The 21634-nt window shown below is 39.6% G+C and overlaps 1 protein-coding gene across 1 annotated transcript in view; it reads left to right on the forward strand.

The window, feature by feature from the left end:
* Positions 1-369: 369 nt before the first annotated feature.
* The window catches only part of TEX15 (testis expressed 15, meiosis and synapsis associated), a gene marked incomplete at its 3' end in the record, with an annotated part of 43801 nt that continues 22536 nt past the window's right edge, over positions 370-21634 (forward strand). Inside the window, 2 exon segments of the mRNA XM_082608820.1 lie at positions 370-514; positions 7249-7414. Of these exon segments, the coding sequence (XP_082464946.1) occupies positions 376-514; positions 7249-7414 (305 nt within the window). The 5' untranslated portion in view covers positions 370-375.

Here is a 21634-nt window from a genome sequence, read left to right on the forward strand (position 1 = left end):
TTAGAGAATGCCATTCAATTCACAGAAGTGTATAGGAAAAACACTTTAAAAAATAGATACTTGGCAAGAGCTTAACCAAATGTTAACAGAAATTGTTGTTTAGATGTTATTAAGCTTTTCGGAAACACACAGGCTTTAAATTGCAAGGAAAAATGTATATTAGAAACTACAAAATAAATATTTTTATATTATATAAAACCCAAAATTCTTTTGGGTAACCTGCCAAATTGAGATTGAAATCTGTTGTGAGTGTGACCAAAAATATATCTTTATATTTCATGTAAGAACTTTTAAATAGTTTTACTGCCATTGCCTCTTATGTATTTACTGACCTTTTGTTTAATAACTTTGGGTTGATTTTAGGCCACCAACAAAATGGAAATGAAAGAGATTGCTAAATACAAGATGCTATGGAAAATGAACTCAACTACTGAACCTTTATTTGTTACTGGTATAGATGTCAATCCCTTGAAAAAATTCACCATTCCCAAGATCAGGAGGACAGCTGGGAAAGGTAATGTTTCTATGGAAGATGGGATTATTTCATAACTGTTACTACATTTCTCTGATTCTTTGTTTATGCTCATCTTCTCTTTTGACTCTACATAAAATTAGGTTAAGTCAGGCTTTTAATTCCTTAAATACACATGTACTTTTGGTTCCACACAAAATAAAATAGACACATGTCTACTATCCCTCCCACTAAGTACACCTAAAAACACTGGACATCATACATAAACATAAGAAGACTTTGAAAGGTGGAGAGAAGAAGATGGATCAGTGTGGGACCCTGGGAGTTAAGGAGTGATGTCGCATTAAGTTCTCTGGATTTTCTGTTTGTTTCCTCCATGTCTCAGACTGGGTGAGCACAACCCAGGAATGCCAACTTTTACAGACACAAAAAGCCCTAAGAAAAGTCTGTTCTGTCTTGCCAGGGACTGGGAATGGGGTATCCTAGAATGACAGAAACCTATTTGACAGTGAACATGCTATTCCTGCAAAACACTAGGGGGATAAAAAAGAAATAGGCCCTACACCTTTGTCAGCAGAGGCTAAATGGAGGGCCTAGACTTCCACCTCTGCCTCTCCCCTTCCACCTGTGCCTCTCCCCTTCTTGGAACTTCATACGTTCCCTTCTCTGCTATCCTGTGCCCCTTCAGTGTCAGTGGGCTTCCACTCTTGCCCTGTGGTGATGAGTTGCCTCTTCTCAGTGGGAGTAGTCAGTGAAGGCCAAGTGGGGAGCCTAGACTCTGTCACACACACCAGTAACAAGGCGTCTGTCCCCCTCCCACAGTGTCAGTGGAGGCTGAGTCAGGAGCATGGACTTGTACCCCTTTCTCATGGTAACAATACAGCCACCACCACCACCACCACCCCGCCGCAGGGTGTCTGTGGAGACCTTGTGGAGAGCCAGGATGTCCTGGTGGTAAAGAGTCTTCCCCACCCCCAGCCTTTCCCTACTGGCACACTCCCTTGCTGGCTTAGTTTTAATAGAGGCTTGTTAAACCACAAGATTGAATATGATCTAGAGTTTCTTAACAATACCCCAAATGACCAAGATATTTAAAAAAAATCACTCATCGTACCAACAACCAGTAAAATCCCAACTCAAATGAGAAAAGATGAATCAACAGATGCCAACATCACGATAAAACAGATGTTGGAATTATCTGACAAGGCTTTTAAAACAGCCATCGTAATGATGTTTCAGCAAGCAATTACAAACACTCTTGAAACAAATGAAAAAATGGCAAATCTCAACAAAGAAATGGAAAATGTAATAAAGAATTAAGTAGAAGTTTTGGAACTGAAAAATACAATAATTGAAATAAAAAACTGATTGGATGGGTTCCAGAGAAGAATCAAGAAGACTTTGGAAAGAAGCAGTGGATTTGAAGATACAATAACAGAAATAACCCAGCCTAAACAACAGAGAACACATCAAATTAACAGAGCCTCAGGAACCTGTGGAATAATAATAGAAGACCTAATGTCTTTGTCCTCAGAGCCCCAGAAGTAGAAGAGAGCATAAAGCTGAAAGAGTATTTGAATAAATACTGGCTGAAAATTCCCCAAACTTGGCAAAAGACATAAACCTGTACAATCAAAAGGTTGAATAAACCCTAAACATGATAAACCCAGAGAAGTCCATGACAAGGCACATCATAATCAAACTTCTGAAAACTAAGAACAGAAGAAATCTTGAAAGCAACTAAATGTTATTCATAGGGGAAAAAATTGAATGACAGGAGATTGCTCATTAGAAACCATGGAGCCCAGAGGAAGTGGCACAGCATTTTTTTTTTTTTTCTTCTTTTTGCGGTATGCGGGCCTCTCACTGTTGTGGCCTCCCCCGTTGCGGAGCACAGGCTCCGGATGCGCAGGCCCAGCGGCCATGGCTCACGGGCCCAGCCGCTCCGCGGCATATGGGATCCTCCCAGACGGGGGCACGAACCCGTATCCCCTGCATCGGCAGGCGGACTCTCAACCACTTGCGCCACCAGGGAGGCCCGGCACAGCATTTTTTAAGTGCAGAAAGAAAAGAACTGTCCCCAGAAAAAATATTCTTCAGGAATAGAACTGAAGTAGACATTCTCAGATGAAGTAAAACTGAGAATTTTTTATTCGTAGATCTTAGTTTAGAATGGCTAAACAAAGTTCTCCAAATAGAAAATGACGAAAGAAGCTGGGAACATTTGTAATGAAGGAAGAACGAAGGAGAGTAAAAATATAGGGAAATATAATAGTCCTCCTCTTGAGTTTTTTAATCATGTTTGACAGTTGGAACAAAAAGTATGACATTCTTCAATGTGATTCTCGGTATATGTAGAGGAGGTATTTAAGGCAATTATAAAGTGAGATGTTACCATTGAAGGGAACTGGGTGAATATAGGATATAGAATCTCTCTCTGTTATACATCACAACTTCATATGAATCTGCAGTTATCTCAGAATTAAAAGTTTTTTATAAAAACACGATAAATAAATCAAAATGCCATTTTAAAAATGTTCAAGTAACCCACAGGAACTGTTGGAAAAGAAATCTCCAGGCCCAGGTGGTTTCTCTGGAGAATTCTACTCAACATTAAAGAAAAGAGCTAATACAAATTCTTTACAATTTCTTCCACAGAATAGCAGAGGAGAGAATAATTTTATCAGGACAGTATTACCCTGGTACCAAAGCTAAATAAATGTAATACAAAAAAAGAAAAAGAAAACTACAGACCAATATCCATCATGAACCTTGACACAGAAATCCTATACAAAATATAAGGAAATTGTATTTAGCAATGTATAAAATCAATTATATACTATAAGTAAGAGAGTTTTATTCAAGGGATGCAAGGCTGGTTTGGTATTTGAAAGTCAGTCTGTATTCACAGGATAAATAATAGTAATCACATGATCATATCAATTTTTGCAGAAAAAGCATTTGACAAAAATCATTCATGATAAAGACTCAGCAAACTAGGAATAGAGAACTTCCTCAGCTTGATAAAAAGTATATAAAAAATACCCCTGGCTAACATCATGCTTAATGATGAACAACTGAATGTTTTCTCTTTAGGGAAAGAAGGCAAGAATGTTCTCTTTCACCACTCTTATCAACATAGTACTGGAAATTCTAACCACGAAAAGTCAGGGAAATGAAATAAAAAGCATAGAGCATAGAAATTAGGAAGGAAGAAATAAGACTGTTCCTACTTGAAGGTTACACAATGGTCTACATAGAAAATCCCAAGGGACCTACAAAAAAAGAAAAGAAAACCCTGGAACTAACAAGTTCAGCAGGGTCACTGAATACAAAATCAAAATACAAAAATAAATCGAATTTCTATATACTAGCAAAGAACCCATGAAAATCAAAATGATAATACCATTTCTAATAGCTCAGAATATGAAATACTTATGTATAAAACTAATAAAATATATACAGGATTTTTATGCTTTAAAGTACAAAGTGCTGATGAAAGAAATCAAAGAAATTCTAAGTTATTTGAGAGGTATACTGTGCTTATTTTTTTATTTTTTATTTTTTTTTTGCGGTATGCGGGCCTCTCACTGCTGTGGCCTCCCCCGTTGCGGAGCACAGGCTCCGGACGCGCAGGCCCAGCGGCCATGGCTCACGGGCCCAGCCGCTCCGCGGCATATGGGATCCTCCCAGACCGGGGCACGAACCCGTATCCCCTGCATCGGCAGGCGGACTCTCAACCACTGCGCCACCAGGGAGGCCCTACTGTGCTTATTGATTAGAAGACTCAACATAATGAAGATGTCAGTCCTCCACAAATTTATCTGTAGATTTATTGCAGTTTCTGTCAAAATCCTAGCAAGACCTTTTGTAAATAAATAAGCTTGTTCTCAAATTTACATGAGAAGGGGCTTCCCTGGTGGCCCAGTGGTTAAGAATCCTCCTGCCAATGCAGGGGACACAGGTTTGAGCCCTGGTCTGGGAAGATTCCCACATGCTGCGGAGTAACTAAGCCCCTGTGCCACAACTACTGAGCCTGCGCTCTAGAACCCGTGAGCCACAGCTACTGAACCCACGAGCCACAACTACAGAAGCCTGCACGCCTAGAGCCCGTGCTCTACAACAAGAGAAGCCACTGCAACGAGAAGCCTGTGCACCACAAGGAAGAGTAGCCCCCGCTCACTGCAACTAGAGAAAGCCCACGCACAGCAACGAAGACCCAACGCAACCAAAAATAAATAAATTTAAAAAATTTTACATGAGAAGACAAACTAGAATAGCGAAAACAATTTTGAAATAGAAGTGTTTAGAATTACTGTAGCCAATACTAAGGCTTACCGTGTAGCTACAGTAATCAAGACACTGTGGCATTAACAAAGGGATAGACACTTAAATCAGTGGGACAGAATGGAGATTCCAGAAGTAGACCTACATAAATATGCTCAATTGGTTTCCTTTCAATTGATTTTTAACAAGGGTATATTGAGTGGAGGAAAGGTAGTCTTTTCATCAGATGTCACTGGAGCAATTGAAAGCTATCCATAGGCAAAAAAAAAAAAGAATTTCACCCTAACTTCACACAAAAATTAATTCAAAATGAATCCCGGGTTTAAATGGAAAATGTGAAGCTGTAAGACTTTTAGAAGAAAACATCTCCAGGATCTAGGGTTAGATGAAGAGTCCTTAGCGCGATGCCAGAAGCACAGTCCCAAAGAAGAATGTGGTAAATTGGACTCCATCAAAATTTAAAACTTTTATTCTGTGAAAGACTCTGTTAGGAAGGTGAAAAGACAAGCTACGAGTGGGCGGAAACATTTACAAATCATAAATCTAACCAAGGACTGTCATCTAGAACATATAAAGCACCTTCAAAACTCAATAGTAAGAGAAAAGAGAGAGTTACATCCAAACAGAAAACAGGCAAAAGACATGAACAGCCATTTCACTAAAGAGGAGGTATGGATGGCAAATAAGCACACAAAAAGATGCTCAACATCATAGCCATTAAGGAAATGCTAATCAGAACCACAGCGAGGTGTCACTTCATGCTTGTTAAAACAGCTAAAATAAGAATAGCAATGCCAAAAGCTAGGAAGAATATGGAGAAGCCAAATCAGTCATGCAACCGATGGTCAGGTAAGAGAGATCAGCCACTTTTTGAAAAACAGTTTGATGGTTTCTTAAAAGACTAAACAGGCGGGGCTTCCCTGGTGGCACAGTGATTGAGAGTCCGCCTGCCGATGCAGGGGACATGAGTTCGAGCTCTGGTCGGGGAAGATCCCACATGCCGCAGAGCAGCTAGGCCCGTGAGCCACAACTACTGAGCCTGCATGTCTGGAGCCTGTGCTCCGCAACAAGAGAGGCCGCAACAGTGAGAGGCCCTCGCACCGCGATGAAGATTGGTCCCCACTCGCCGCACCTAGAGAAAGCCCTCGCACAGAAACAAAGACCCAACACACAAATAAATAAATAAATAAATAAATAGCTTGTGGGCAGCACTGTTGTGAGGCAAAAAGCCAAAGAGACTTACAGTCATGGTCCCCAGGGCAGGAAAATGTTAGGTCCCTCTTGGCTAGTGCTGGCTGACTCACACACTTCAGAAGGTGATAAGGGATGCAGGTAAGCAGGTTCTGCAGAACAGGAGGCTGGGGGAGAATTTTAAAGACACCTGCTAAGTGTTAAGCAGGAAAAGGTTATGTGGCAAGTTTCCATCCCTGATGAGACTGGCTTGTTTTACTGGGATGTTGGCAAACAAACTTACTGCAGATGGCATTCCAGTTGTCAAAAATGTGACCAGAGGCTGACAGGAACCTAACCCTGTATTCCTCCTAAGATTAATAGTTCAGTATTCACTAATTCACTCTTGGCAGCAGCTTTAATAGACTATACCTTCTCCAAATAACAAGAATCAACTGTATTCCCCAGTTTCCTCCGAGTCCTCTTCCTTGAGGGTTTTATTCTTTTATGCATCTACTTAATATAGCAATGCTTAAAACGCTGCTTATGGTCTTCTGAAAGTGTGCCTCTTAGTCATGCCACCACGTCAGCCAAGAGTTTACAGAGATGTTCTGGTATTTTTGCAAGTCAAAATAACCAGTTTACTAGTATATAGGTTGCCTTATTTGGGGGAAATTCAATAAATATTCATGCACTAACAGTAGCTGCCAGGTTTGTGTAGCACTGTATGGTGTAGAGTCTGTACATCTTAAGTTGAAACTAAGTCACCTGAATTCTAGTACTATCTGGTATATCTGCGTCAACTTTTAAGAACTCCCAATAGGTAGTGGAGAAAAACAAGGTTCATAATTTCATTTGTACCAGGTATAGGAAGTCTGTATTACTGTTATAGAATCTTAAATATAAATGCCTCCAGATGGTTAAAGAAAATTCCAAGTATTTGTTTATTTTGTGTCTTATATTGATACACAGTTGTCATTGTGCAGATGTACAATAATGTCATTTTATTTTATTTTATTTATTTATTTGGCTGCGTTGGGTCTTCATTGCTGTGCACGGGCTTTCTCTAGTTGCAGCGAGCGGGCTTCTCATTGTGGTGGCTTCTCTTTGTTGCGGAGCACAGGCTCTAGGCACGCAGGCTGCAGTAGTTGTGGCGCACGGGCTCAGTAGCTCCATGGCATGTGGGATCTTCCATGACCAGGGCTCGAACCGGTGTTGGCTGCATTGGCAGGCAGATTCTTAACCACTGCGCCACCAGGGAAGTCCCAACGATGTCATTTTAAACACAAATAGCCACTTGCCCTTTTCTTTATTTTTAGTTTACTTGTCACCTTGTTGCACCAATACTAGAGAGTATAGTTTCATACACGATACGCTTAATCAGTGCCGGCTTGATGTGAGCTGTGATCTGCAGTCTTCATGGCAGTTTGGAGATACAAAACTGATTCACAATGAGGAGCTGGAAAAAAATTTTACTTCTAAGAGGTAAGTTACTGTGACCTAAGGAAGCTTGAGATTTTGTTTGTTTTTGCTGTGAGGTTTTATACGACTCTGTTATTTCTACCATTTGAGATTTGATAAGTATTACTAAGAAAATAAGTACAGAGGTGTTTTATTCCTTATTTTGTTGCCATCTCATAGCCTTTTGTAATAGTAAAAAGCTAAGTGTGAGATTTGGTTAGTAAGTCCTGCACATTAATGTAGCCAGACTTCAGACACTCCCTTCTAATTTTTTTAATCTTTGTAAGTTTTTCAGAAGCATACATCAGCACATTTATTAAGGAGCCATTTTGTAGATCCTTGTGCCTCCTGCATAATATAAAATATCACTTAAAGTATTTAGAATGGAATTTTTTTTCTTGACTCAATCCTTCAGAGACTGAGTTGATGTTTTAATTTGGCGGAGTTGTATCTGGCTATTTCCAACTACTCCACTAGAGCCACAATTTCTGACACTTAACTTTTAAAAAGTACCCCTTCTGGTTTTTGGGAAGGCACATTCCATTATGTTAGTTTATTTATTTATTTATTTATTTATGAATTATTTTTGGCTGCGTTGGGTCTTCCTTGCTGTGCGTGGGCTTTCTTTAGTTGCGGCGAGTGGGGGCTACTCTTCATTGTGGTGCATGGGCTCCTCATTGTGGTGGCTTCTTTTGTTGTGGAGCACAGGCTCTAGGCACGTTAGCCTCAGTAGTTGTGGCACGTGGGCTCAGTAGTTGTGGCTTGTGGGCTCTAGAGCGCAGGCTCAGTAGTTGTGGCACACGGGCTTAGTTGCTCCACGGCATGTGGGATCTTCCTGGACCAGGGCTCGAACCCATGTCCCCTGCATTGGGAGGCAGATACTTAACCACTGTGCCACCAGGGAAGCCCCATTATGTTATCTTAGTAAGAAAAAATAAGAGCACATGCAGAGTTCTCATTGTAAACATTTTGTATTTAATACGTTTAGATCTTGTGTGAACACAGTTTTAGCATTTTCATTTTCTGAACTTGACTCCTTCACCATTTTGCATTTTTAACTTAGAACATAACTATAGTTTGATGGACCCACACTTAGAACTCATTTTGGAATGTTTTTGGTCTCTTTTTTTTTGTTTTAGAATCAATTCCTCTTGACTCAGACATGCTACCCCACTTGTTGTCTGTTGGGGAGAATTGGTGAGAATGACAGAATTAGTTGATGGCATATTTTTTCATCTAAAAATCACAGTTTTGAGCAAAAGTAGAATGGACTGGCTATACACTGCTCCTTCCAGATTGAAATAGTAGTTTGATCAAAAATGAAATCCTGCATTGTTCCTTTATTTTGGTTATATTAGGCATTTTTAAATTGTGTCCTTTTTCATAATGCCCCCTGACACTTAATTTTCAACCATTTATTTCTCCCTGTTAACATTACAGAAAAGTTAGAACAACTACCCAACAATACAAGACTTGATAGAACATTCTGAATGACTAATGTGTATAGGATTTATTGGTTTCTTAGGTATTTGCCCAATTAGACAAACTCATTTATCTCCCATAGTACTTTACACTCGTTTTACACTACTTACCACACTATGTTGGTTTTGTCTGATTCCCTTACTACATTATAAGTTTATCTTATTTGTTTTTTGTGTCCATAGTATGGAACCGAGTCTGGCAACACAGTGAGCACTTAACTGTTAAATTAAGTTACATTTTTATTTCATTGTTTTAAATCAATGAAGGTAGAAAGTACCCTTAAGTAGCCTTAAGGCACTGGTGAAAAAAAATAAAAGGAAAAATCAGAATTGGTTAGCAGAAGAGAAAAATAGGATGGAGAGATGAAAAGAGAAAGTATTAATAACATTGACTGCCTCTAGCTTTTCTTTTTATTTTTCCCCTTAGAGGAGTTTATAAATCTGTGATCTCAGCAAAAGCAAGTAGCTCCAGAAAGATACCAATCTCCACTTCTTTGTTGTTGTTGTGTTGGCCGTGCTGCACAGCTTGCGGTATCTCAGTTCCCCAACCAGGGACTGAACCCGGGCCATGCAGTGAGAGCCCAGAATCCTAACCACTAGGCCACCAGGGAACTCCCCAGTCTCCACTTTTTTTTTTTTTTTTTTTTGCGGTACGCAGGCCTCTCACTGCTGTGGCCTCTCCTGTTGCGGAGCACAGGCTCCGGACGCGCAGGCTCAGCGGCCATGGCTCACGGGCCCAGCCACTCCGCAACATGTGGGATCTTCCTGGACCGGGGCATGAACCCGTGTCCCCTGCATCGGCAGGCGGACTCTCAACCACTGCGCCACCAGGGAAGCCCCCCCAGTCTCCACTTTTTTTTTTTTTTTTTTTTTTTTTTGCTGTACGCGGGCCTCTCACTGCTGTGGCCTCTCCCGTTGCGGAGCACAGGCTCCGGACACACAGGCTCCGCGGCCATGGCTCGCGGGCCCAGCCGCTCCGCGGCATGTGGGATCTTCCGGGATCGGGGCACGAACCCGTGTCCCCTGCATCGGCAGGCGGACTCTCAACCACTGCGCCACCAGGGAAGCCCTCAGTCTCCACTTTTTATCCACATTGCATCTACCACTTCTTAAGTGTGAAATCAGCAAAAACACATTAATCATCTAAACATCTGTGTATTAAGTCATTCATTGAGCATTTGAGTGCCTACTGTGTCAGATGTTGTATTTGATACCCTCAGAGAAAAATGAATGTTTTCTCCTCAGCCTTAAGGAGTTTACATTCCAGTGGAGAAGACATACAGCTAAATATAAAATAACGTTATAGTAAGAGGTGGGTGCATAGATGTGTGATTGAGTATTCTTCGTAAGAGTCTTGAGAGATGTTCTGAAGAGTTAAGAACTTGAGCTGGTCTTAATGGGTAAAAGAGAACTGAATTCACTTCTTCTTAGGTATATTGTGCTATTTGTATCAGTTTGACCCTTTTTTGTTTTGTTTTAAGATAACTTACCTTTAAACATTTCAAATTTATGTGAAAGGGTATCATTTTAAAAATTGTCATTATCTATCTTGACACTGTGGTTAAATTTGTATTTGGCATCTCAGGTTACATTCTACCCCAGATGAGTAGACCGAGCCATCCATGCTTGATTTCATCTACTTTTATCAATGATTGGTTTGGGGAGAGGGTGAAGAACTAAATCAGTTTGGGCCAGTGACACACTGAGGACAGATTGGCTTGTGGGCGGGGGGAGTCTCTGGAAAAGAGAAGCCAATCTGCTGTGAACAAGGAAGCATGTTGCTCAACCTGTTGATGGCAGCACTCTTGGAATAATGACGACACCAGTTGGATGACCCTCGAGGTGATGACGGCAAAACAGAGAGATGGAGAAAACCTGAATCCTTGAAAACATCTGGAGCTGTGGAATAGGTCAACTGATAAAGGCTGCCTGATTTCTGAATTTCTTGTTGTAAGAAGTTAACTCAGGACTTTCCTGGTAGCGCAGTGGTTAAGAATCTGCCTGCCAGTGCATGGGACATGGGTTCGAGCCCTGGTCTGGGAAGATCCCACATGCCGCGGAGCAACTAAGCCCGTGCGCCTCAGCTACTGAGCCTGCGTGCCACAGCGGCTGAAGCCCATGAGCCTAGAGCCCCTGCTCCACAACAAGAGGAGCCACCGCAATGAGAAGCCCGCGCACTGCAATGAAGAGTAGCCCCCGCTCGCCGCAACTAGAGAAAGCCTGCACGCAGCAACGAAGACGCAGTGCAGCCAAAAATAAGTAAATAAATAAATAAATTTATTTAAAAAAAAGAAGAAGTTAATTCAATTTTAAGCCAGTTTGAATGGTTTTCCATACTTGAAGTCGATAACATTTAAACTGGTATTGAACTTGGTACTAGGAACTTGGTACTGGTGTTGAACTTGGTACTTCCACTTGCTAGTGGAAGATTCTAAGATATGGATTTAACTTGGAAAGAGGGCAGTAAGGACGTCTCACTGTTCCTAAATGGGAAGTTGGTGATACGTGGGGGCACAGACCATATATTTTATGAGGCTGTGGTTTGGGGGGAACTTGTACAAAAAAAATTGAGGATATTGAAGTGCCCTGCCCATTTCCTGCTTAAATCCAAGAGGCCTTTAAATTTCAGATTTGGTAAAAAAAAATCCTTTGTACTTACGGCCTAGTTTCACAGATCAGCTTTGCAAGATTAGCTTGAAGTAAAGAATTCATCTTTTCCAAAGTTAGTGTGAACATGGGTTTAAAAGAAAGGAGATTTAACAAGAGATAAGTATGAGGCAAATCTGAAGTACGTATGAAGCACAAATCTGTTGTCTTCAGCCTTTCCCAGATACCTCCTTTTAAGCATTTTCTACCTGGTAAATGGAACTACTCAACTTTATGCAATAAAGATATATTTTAAATGCAGTCTGCGGAAAGAAATGGATAGTTTCAAATTGTAATGCAGTGGGTAAAGACCATTCTAAATTCAGGGCCTTGGGAAATGGGAGGGTCTCAGAGGCTTGTTGCCAGGAGACTGAAATTCCTAATAACAACCATTGTCTAAACAAGATCATGCTATGGTTCCTAGCCTTTGGAATTTTGAGGGCCAAGAATCCTAGCTATTTCTTTCTAGAAGGATATACTTTGTGCTAAGGGCCAGTTAACACTGACCATTGTGTCATTCTTCACTTCTCTAAATTTAATTGTGGTTACCCTACGTTTTCTTCACCAATTTATTTTTCGTGTAGGTAACTTAACCTTGTAACCATATGCTGCCTAAATGGATGTTGACTATATGAGTCTACCTCCAGACCCACTTTAAGGGAAGGCATATTACCCACATCATTGATCTGAAGTTACATGCAGTAATTCGATGAGACTGGATTGTTCCCTTTTTGTGAGGTGGATTGACCTTTCTCGGTGTGAGCATGAGCATTTTTGAAAGTATAAGTATTGGAAGAAGGGTGTGTCTAAAGGAGAACCAAACGAGTAGACTGCAGTCTCCCTAATAGTTCTAGATTGTCTCATATAATTAGTCTAAACTATTATTTGTCCCATTCCCCTTGCCTTTGTTGGTTTACTGATGTACAAGCATAGTCAATATGGTTCAGTATAACACAGTATGAGGCTTTCTTGGAAATCCTGGGAAGGTGAAGTCAGTGTCTCTATTGGTGTCTGTGGGCAAGGGAGCAGGTAGGCCTAGTTGCTGCTGGCAGCTCTCTTATGACCACGAGAGGAGCCAGGCAGAGATAAAGATAAAGCTATGGACAGCAGTGTAGAGAGTCAAGGAAAAGAAACTTGAGTTCGTAATATTGTTGAGGGACTAAATGAGTTCAGATTCTTCCTGTGGTAACCAGCATAATGCTCCCCCAAAGGTGCCCACCCTCTGATCCCCACAACCTTTAACCTAACAAAAAGGACTTTGCAAATGTGATTGAGGTCACAGACCTTGAGTTTGGGTGATTATTTTGGGTAATCTGGGTGGGCCCAATTTAATGATATGAGCTCTTAATCTTAAAAAACTTAAGAGGAAGACAGAAGAGTGAGAGACTGAAGGAAGAAAGAAAAGTAGGAGAGGGATTCAGCTTGCCTTTGCTGGCTTTAAAGATGCAGGAAAGGTGTTATGAATGCAGGTATTGTCTGGAATTTGGGGATCGCTTTTGGCTAACAGCCAGCAAGGAAGGGGGATCTCAGTCCTTCAACTGCAGGTGATTGAATTCTGCCAGCAAGGAAAGAGATCCTCCCCTAGAGCCTAAGAAAGAAATGCAATCTAGATGACACCTTGGTTTTAGCCCCATGAGACCCATGTCAGACTTATGACCTACATAACTGTAAGATAATAAACTTGATTTGTTTTAATCCACTAAGTGTGCGGTAATTTTTTAGAGCAGCTATATACTGCCTTATCTCTGGACTTTTGTGTGAGTTAGAAAATATCTTTTTTTCCCTCCAGTTTTGTTAAAATATGATTGACATATAACATTGTGTATGTTTAAGGCATACAATGTGACTATTTGATACACATATATTGGGAAATGTTTACCATAGTAAGGTTAGTTAACACATCCTTCACCTCACACAATTACCATGTTGTCATTGTTACAGTGAGAACATTAAAACTCTACTCTTACAGCACCTTGCAAGCATACGATACAGTATTATAAACTATAGTCACCACTCTGTAACTTAGATCCCTGGAACTTACTTATCTTATAACTGAAAGTTTGTACCCTTTGACCACCACCTCCCCATTTCCCGCACTTTCCAGACCCTGGAAACCACCATTCTGCTCTGTTTCTATCAGCTTGATGTTTTTAGATTCCACATGTAAGCGAGATCATTTCTCTCTCTGACTTATTTCACGTAGCATAATGTCCTCTAGATTAATCTGTGTTGTTGCAAATGGAAGGATTTCCTTCTTTTTGTGGCTGAATAGTATCCCATTGTGTATATATGCCACATTTATCCATTCATCTGTCGACCTTAGTTGCGTCCACGTCTTGGCGGTTGTGCATGGCGCTGCAGTGGGTGTGGGGGTGCTGGCATCTCTGAGACACAGTGACTTCGTCTCCTTCAGACATCACCTAGGAGTGGGAGTGCTGGGTCATATGGTGGCTCTATTTTCAATTTTTTGAGGAATCTCCATACTGTTCTCCATAGTGGCTGTACCAGTTTACATTCCCACAAAGAATGCACCAGGTTCCCTTTTCTCCACATCCTCACCAGCACTTGTTATCTTGTCTTTTGAGAATAGCCAGTCTAACAAGTGTGAGATGATATCTTACTGTGATTTTGAATTGCATTTCCCTGATGATTAGTGATGTGTAGCACCTTATTAAGTACTTGGCCATTTGTACATTTTCTTTGGAAAAATGTTTCTTCAAGTCTTCTTCCCATTTTTTAATCAGATTGTTTTTGCTATTGAGTTTATGAATTCCTTCTGTTATTTTGAATATTAGCCCTTTACCAGATGTATAGTTTGCAAATACTTTCTCCCATTCTGTAGGTTCTCTTTTCCTTTTCTTCACTCTTTCTTTTAGCCATGCAGAAGCATTTTAGTTTGAGGTCGTCTCATTGTTGATTTTTCCTTATTGCTTGTGCTTTTGATGTCATATCCAAAAAAATCATTGCCAAGACCACTGTCAAGGAGGACTTTTCCCCTATGTTTTCTTACAGGAGTGTTATTGCTTCAGGTATTACCTCTAAGTCCTTAATCCATTTTGAGTTAAGTTTTTGTGAGTGGTAAGATAGGAGTACAGTTTGACTTTTTTGCATGTGAATATCCATTTTTCCCAGCATCATTTGTTGAAGAGACTGTCCTTTCCTCATTGAGTTTTCTTTGCCCCCTTGTTAAATATTATTTGACCATATATGCGTGGGTTTATTTCTAGGCTCTTGATATTCTGTTCCATTGGTCTATATGGTTTTTTATGCCAGTACCAGTACTGCCAGTACTGTTTTGATTTCTGTAGCTTTGGGATATACTTTGAAATCAGGAAGTGTGATGCCCCAGCTTTGTTCTTCTTTCTCAAGATTGTTTTGGCTCTTGGGGTCTTTTGTGGTTCCATTTAAATTTTAGGATCGTTTTTCCTGTTTCTGTGAAAAATGCCATTGGAATTTTGATAGAAATTGCACTGAATCTGTAGATGGCTTTGGGTAGTATTGACATTTTAACAATGTTAACTCTTCCAATCCGTGAACAAGGGATATCTTTCTATTTTTTGGGTCTTCCTCAGTTTCTTTAATTAGTGTCTTATAGTTTTAGGTGTATAGCTCTTTCCCTTCCTTGGTTAAATTTATTCCTGAGTATTTTGTTTTTGGTGTTATTGTAAATGGAATTGTTTTCTTTACATCTTTTTCAGATAATTCATTGTTGGTGTGTAGAAATGCAGTGATTTTTTTATGTTGATTTGTATCCTGAAACATCACTGAATTGGTTTGTTAGGTCTAATAGTTTTTTTGGTAGACACTTTAGGACTTTCTATATATAAGATCCTGTCATCTTCAGAGACCATTTTACTTCTTCCTTTCTGATTTGGATGCTTTCTATTTCTTTTGCTTGCCTTCCTACACTGGCTAGGACTTTCAATACTCTGTTGAATAAAAGTGGTGATAGTGGGCATTCCTGTCTCATTCCTGATCTTAGGGGAAAAGCTTTCAATTTTTCACCACTGAGTATGACATTAGTTGTCAGTCTGTCAAAATGACCTTTATTATGTTGAGGTATGTTCCTCCTATATTCAATTTATTGACAGTTTTTATCATGAAATGATGTGGAATTTTGTCAAATGCTTTTTTTGTATGTCTTTTGAGATGATCATATGATTTTTATGTTTCATTCTATGAATGTGTGTCACATTTATTGATTTGCATATGTTGATCCATCCTTGCATTCCAGGAATAATTCCCACTTGATTTTGGTGTATGATCCTTTTAGTGTGTTGTTGAATTTGGTTTACTAGTATTTTGTTAATAATTTTTGCATCTATATTCATCAGAGATATTGGACTTTAGTTTTCTTATAGTATCCTTACCTGGCCCTGATATCAAGGTAATGCTGGCCTCATAAAATGAGTTTGGGAATGTTCCCTCCTCATCAGTTTTTTGGAAGAGTTTGAGAAGAATTGGCATTAATTCTTCTTTAAATGTTTGGTAGAATTCGCCCATGAAGCCACCTGGTCCTGGGCTTTTCTTTGCTGGAAGATATTTGATTACTTTTTCAATGTCCTTACTTGTTATTGGTGTGTTCAGATTTTTTCTTTATGATTCAGACTTGGTATGTTGTGTTTTCTAGGAATTTACCCATTTCTTCTAGGTTATCCAATTTGTTGGCATATAATTGTTCATAATAGTCTCTTATGATCCTTTGTATTTCTGTGATATCAGTTGTAATGTCAGGTGTTTCATTTATAATTTCAATTATTTGAGTCCTCTCTCTTTTTTTCTAGGTAAGTTTAGCTAAAGTCAATTTTGCTTGTCTTTTCAAAAAACAACTCTGTGTTTCATTGACCTTTCCTATTGTTTTTCTATTCTCTATTTCATTTGTTTCTGCTCTTAACTTTGTTATCTGCCTTCCTTCTGCTAACTTTGGGCTTAGTTCTTTTTCTAGTTCCTTGAGGTATAAAGTTAGGTTGTTTATTTAAGGTCTTTCTTTTTTCCAAATGTAGGAATTTATCACTGTAAAATTACCTCTTAGTACTGCTTTTGTTGCATGTCTTAAGGTTTGGCATGTGGTGTTTCCATTTTCCTTTATTTCAGTATGTTTTTTTACTTCCCTTTTGGTTTCATCTTTGACCCATCAGTTGTTCAGGTACATATTGTACAATATCCTCATATTTGTGAATTTTTCAGTTTTCATCCTGTTACTGATTTCTACTTTCATACTATTGTGATCAGAAAAGATCGTTGATGTAATAATTTCAGTGATTTAAAATTCGCTGAGGGCTTCCCTGGTGGCTCAGTGGTTGAGAATCTGCCTGCCAATGCAGGGGACACGGGTTCAAGCCCTGGTCTGGGAGGATCCCACGTGCCATGGAGCAACTAGGCCCGTGAGCCACAACTACTGATGCTGCGCGTGTGGAGCCTGTGCTCCGCAACAAGAGAGGCCGCGATAGTGAGAGGCCTGCACACCGCGATGAAGAGTGGCCCCCGCTTGCCGCAACTAGAGAAAGCCCTTGCACAGAAATAAAGACCAACACAGCCATAAATAAATAAATAAATAATAATAAATAAATTAAATTAAAAATAAGTAAAATAAAATAAAATTCACTGAGACTGGTTTCATGGCCTAACATATGATCTGTCCTGAAAAATGTTCCATGTGCCCTTGAGAAGAAATTGTATTCTGCTGCTGTTGGATGGAATGTTCTGTATATGTCAGATCCACTTGGTATAAAATATAGTTCAAGTCCAATGTTCCCTTATTGATTTTCTGTCTGGATGATCTATGCATTGTTGAAACTTGGGTTTGAAAATCCCCCACTATTATTATATTGTTCTCTATTGCTCCCTTCAGCTCTATTAGTATTTGCTTAATATATTTAGGTGCTCTGATATTGTGTGCATATACATTTACAGTTGTTATGTCCTTTTGGTGAACTGACCCCTTTATCATTTGTAATGACCTTGTTTCTTGTTAATGTTTTAGATTTAAAGTCTGTTTTGTCTGATTATAGGTGTAGCTACCCCTGCTATCTTTTGGTTTCCATTTGCATGGGATGTTTTCTCATCTCTTCACTTTGAGTCTGTGTGTGTCCTGGAAGTGAGTCTCTTATAAGTAGCATATAGTTGTGTCTTGTTTTTTTATCCTTTTACCCACTCTGTGCTTTTTCACCATGTACATTTAAAGTAATTATTGATAGGTAAAAACCAACTATTGCCATCTTGTTGTTTTCTGGCTGTTTTGTAGTTCTCTTGTTCCTTTCTTACTCTCTTGCTATATTCCTTTGTGAACTGATGATTCTCTATAGTGGTACACTTTGATTCCTTCTTCTCTATCTTGTGTGTATCTACTGTAGGTTTTTGCTTTGTGTTGACCCTGAGGCAGGCTTGAAACATTGTATAGGTATAGTAGTCTATCTTAAGCTTATGAGAGTTTAACTTCAATTGCATGCAAAAACTCTACCTTTTTATTTCCCCCATTTTATGTTTTTGACATCACACTTTACAACTTTTTATATTGTGTATCCATTAACAAATTATCGTAGTTATAGCTATCTTTAATACTTTTGTACTTCACCTTTTATCTAGAGTTAACACCACCATATTACAGTATTAAAGTATTCTGAATCTAACTATATATGTACCTTTACTAGTGTGTTGTTTATTCATACATTTTATGTTACCAGTTACAGCCCTTTCATTTCCCCTTGAGTAAGTCCGTTTTGCATTTCTCATAAGGCAGATCTAGTGGTGATAAACTTCCTCAGCTTTTGTTTGGGAAACTTTTATTTTGCCTTCATTTCTGAAAGACAGCTTGACTGGGTTAAGTATTCTTGATTGGCACTTTCTTTCTTTCAGTACTTTGAGTATATCATTCCATTCTCTTCTAGTCTGCAAGATCTCTGCTGAGAAATCTGATTATAGCTTTATTGGGGGTTCCCTTGAATGAGAGAAAAAAATTTCTCTCACTGCTTTTAAAATCTTCTCTTTGTCTCTGATTTTAGACAGTTTTAAATAAAACTGTCTAATAAAAATTTTAATTTTAATAAAATGTTATTTTAAAAATTTTAAATAAAATTATAGTGTCTTAGAGAAGATCATTTTTAGACTGAAATTTTGGGGTGACCTGTTAGCTTCATGAACTTGGATATCTCCTGAGGTTTGGGAAGTTCTCAGCCATTATTTCTTTAAATAAGCTTTCTTCACTTTTCTCCTTCTATCCTTCTCATGGGAATCCAACAACGTATAGATTGTTTTATTAATGGTGTCCCATAAGCTCTGTAGGCTTTCTTCAGTCTTTTCTTTTTTCTTTTTGCTCCTCTGACTGGATAATTTTAAACAATCTGTCTTTGAGCTCACTGATTTTTTTCTTCTGCTTAGTCTAGTCTGCTGTTGAAGCTCTCTGTTGAACTCTTCAGTTCAGTCATTGTATTCTTTACCTTCAAAATTCCTCTTTGGTTCTTTTTTATGTTCTCTTTCTCTTTCTTTCCTCATTTTGTTCTTATATTCTTTTCCTGATATTGTTAAAGTATTTATCTGTGTTTTCTTATAGCTCCCTGAGCATCTTTAGAACAATTCTGAATTCTTTGTAGTGCAAATCCTGTATCTCCATTTTGGGGGGGCCATTTACTGGAGGTTTACTCTATTTCTTTGGTGGAGTCAGGTTTCCCTGATTCTTCATGGTCCTTTAGCCTTGCATAGGTGTCTGCACATTTAAAGAAGAGACCTTATGGACTTACTTTGCTAAGAAAAGACCTTCACCTGGGGTGGGGACATGCCGGAGAGTGCTGAGGCCCTGGGTTAGTGCTGCAGGGTGCCAAGTGGAGGGGCATGTGGTGGCTACATGTCTTGGGGATTGTGGTGTAACTCAGTAGATCAGGCCATTGGGTTCCACAACATCGACAATTTGTGTGGTCTTTGGCAAGCACTGCCAGGGGTCTGCAGAGGTTACAATGGCTGTTGGGGTTCTCAGCAGCACCTCCAGGTCCATAAACTAGGGAGAGGACCAGAGTAAGCAGCAGTAGTGGCCCAAGCTGGTTTGTATGCACACACTCGGCTGTGCGGGCCAGTTGCAGGTGCCTCAGTTGTGACAGGGCTGGTTATAAACACACATGTGTAGTTGCCTTACAATGTTGTGTTAATTTCTCCTGTACAGCAAAGTGAATCAGCTATTATGTACATATATCCCCTCTTTTTTGGATTTCCTTCTCATTTAGGTCACCACAGAGCATTGAGTAGAGTTCCCTGTGCTATACAGTAGGTCCTCATTAGTTATCTATTTTATGCATAGTGTCAATAGTGTATATATGTCAATCCCAATCTCCCAATTCATCCCACCCCTCCTTTCCCCCTTGGTATCCATATGTTTGTTCGCTACATCTGTGTCTCTGTTTCTGCTTTGTAAATAAGGTCATCTGTACCAATATTTTCACATTCCACATATATGCATTATCGTACATTCCACAAATATACGATACTTGTTTTTCGCTTTCTGACTCCCTTCACTCTGTATGACAATCTCTAGGTCCATCCACGTCTCTACAAATGACCCAGTTTCGTTCCTTTTTACGGCTGAGTGATATTCCATGTGTATCTGTACCACATCTTCTTTATCTATTCCTCTATTGATGGACATTAAGGTTGTTTCTGATAAAAATTTTTAAAAAAAGAAAGAAAAATTTAAAAAACGAAGACATTAAACTGTATATCAACAATCCCATAAAAATTGAAGCTAGGCCCGCTTTCTTAGTGTAGCAGAAAAAGCCTTGTACTAGAAGCCAGAGACCAAATTTCTACTCCTGGTTCTGCCACTACATTGTTATGTGATCCTGGATGAGCTATTTTGACATCTTGGCCATTGTTTTTCTCATCAGTGATACTTATTTAACCTTTGGGGTCAGGGACCCCTCTGAGAATTTGATGAAGCTATAGCCCCTCTTCCCAGGGAAGTGCACATGAACACAGAGCTTTGCACAGAATTTTAAGGTTTTTGGGCTCCCCACAATAGCCAACCTGGGACTTTTCCTGTGTAAGTGCACCCCAGGTCAGGAACTCATGGACAGGATCATTACAGCCTCTTCCAGCTCTAGTGGGCTCAGCTTTGTGAATCTGCAAGCAGAAGACAGTGCTGAGGAATTTATTTGAGAAAAAAGAGGAATAAGGAAGAAGAGGAGCAAAAGGAAAGGAAAAGAGAAAAAGAGAAGTTCTGTTTCTTAGTAACTGAAAAAATATTTAAGAACCCACTTGTTAGATGAACACTTACGTGAACGAAATGCAATATAATTAAATTTCACGTTAGAAAGGAAAATGTAACATGTTAACTCATTTTAAAGTTATACTCTCTTGGGAACAATAAGATCACTTACAGTGAATAAAATACAGAAAGGAAAATGGAAGCAAAAAGCATTTACTGTAACTAAACGATGATCTCAAAATGTGATTAAATACTTAGAATTCTATGATTTAAAAAAAATCAAATGAACACACATGTAGCAGTGGGGGCCAGGGCAGATATCAAGGCAAGTAAGTGCCAATGGCAGGTGCACTGACAGCTTTGGAGGGGTGCTGGCTGTTGGTGTGCATTACTGTGACTGCTGGATCTTGCCGTGGACATGTAGCTGTGGAGGCCTGATGGGGGCCAGGGGTATCCATCACTGTGGAAGGGCTAGCTGCAGGTGAGCCTAGTGGTGCAGGCCAGTGATGGAGGACAGGGCTGGATCTGGGCCTACATGCTGCTGTAGGGCCTTGGTTATCAGCAGGGTCTTGCCATGGTGTACACATAGGAATTTAGGTTGGTGACAGGTGTAAGTGCACAGTTCTACCACTCATTCATTGTGCTTTGCTAACTTATATAGCTTTTCATCAATATGAGTTTTATCCAAGTCTTTTACATTTACAGTTGTCCCTTGGTACCCATGGGAGATTGGTTCCAGGACCTGCCCCAAATACCAAAATCTGCAGATGCTCAGGTCCCATAGTTGGTTCTCCATATCCACGAGTTCTGCATCCTCAGATTCAACCAATCATGGATTGTAAATTAAGTTTGCAGTCAATAGTTGGTTGAATCCGTGGATGCAGAACCAACCAATACAGTGAGCCAACTGTATATTGATTGAAAATA

This window comes from Mesoplodon mirus (genome assembly GCF_964341445.2).
Source record: "Mesoplodon mirus genome assembly, chromosome: 20".
Lineage (NCBI taxonomy): Eukaryota > Metazoa > Chordata > Mammalia > Artiodactyla > Ziphiidae > Mesoplodon > Mesoplodon mirus.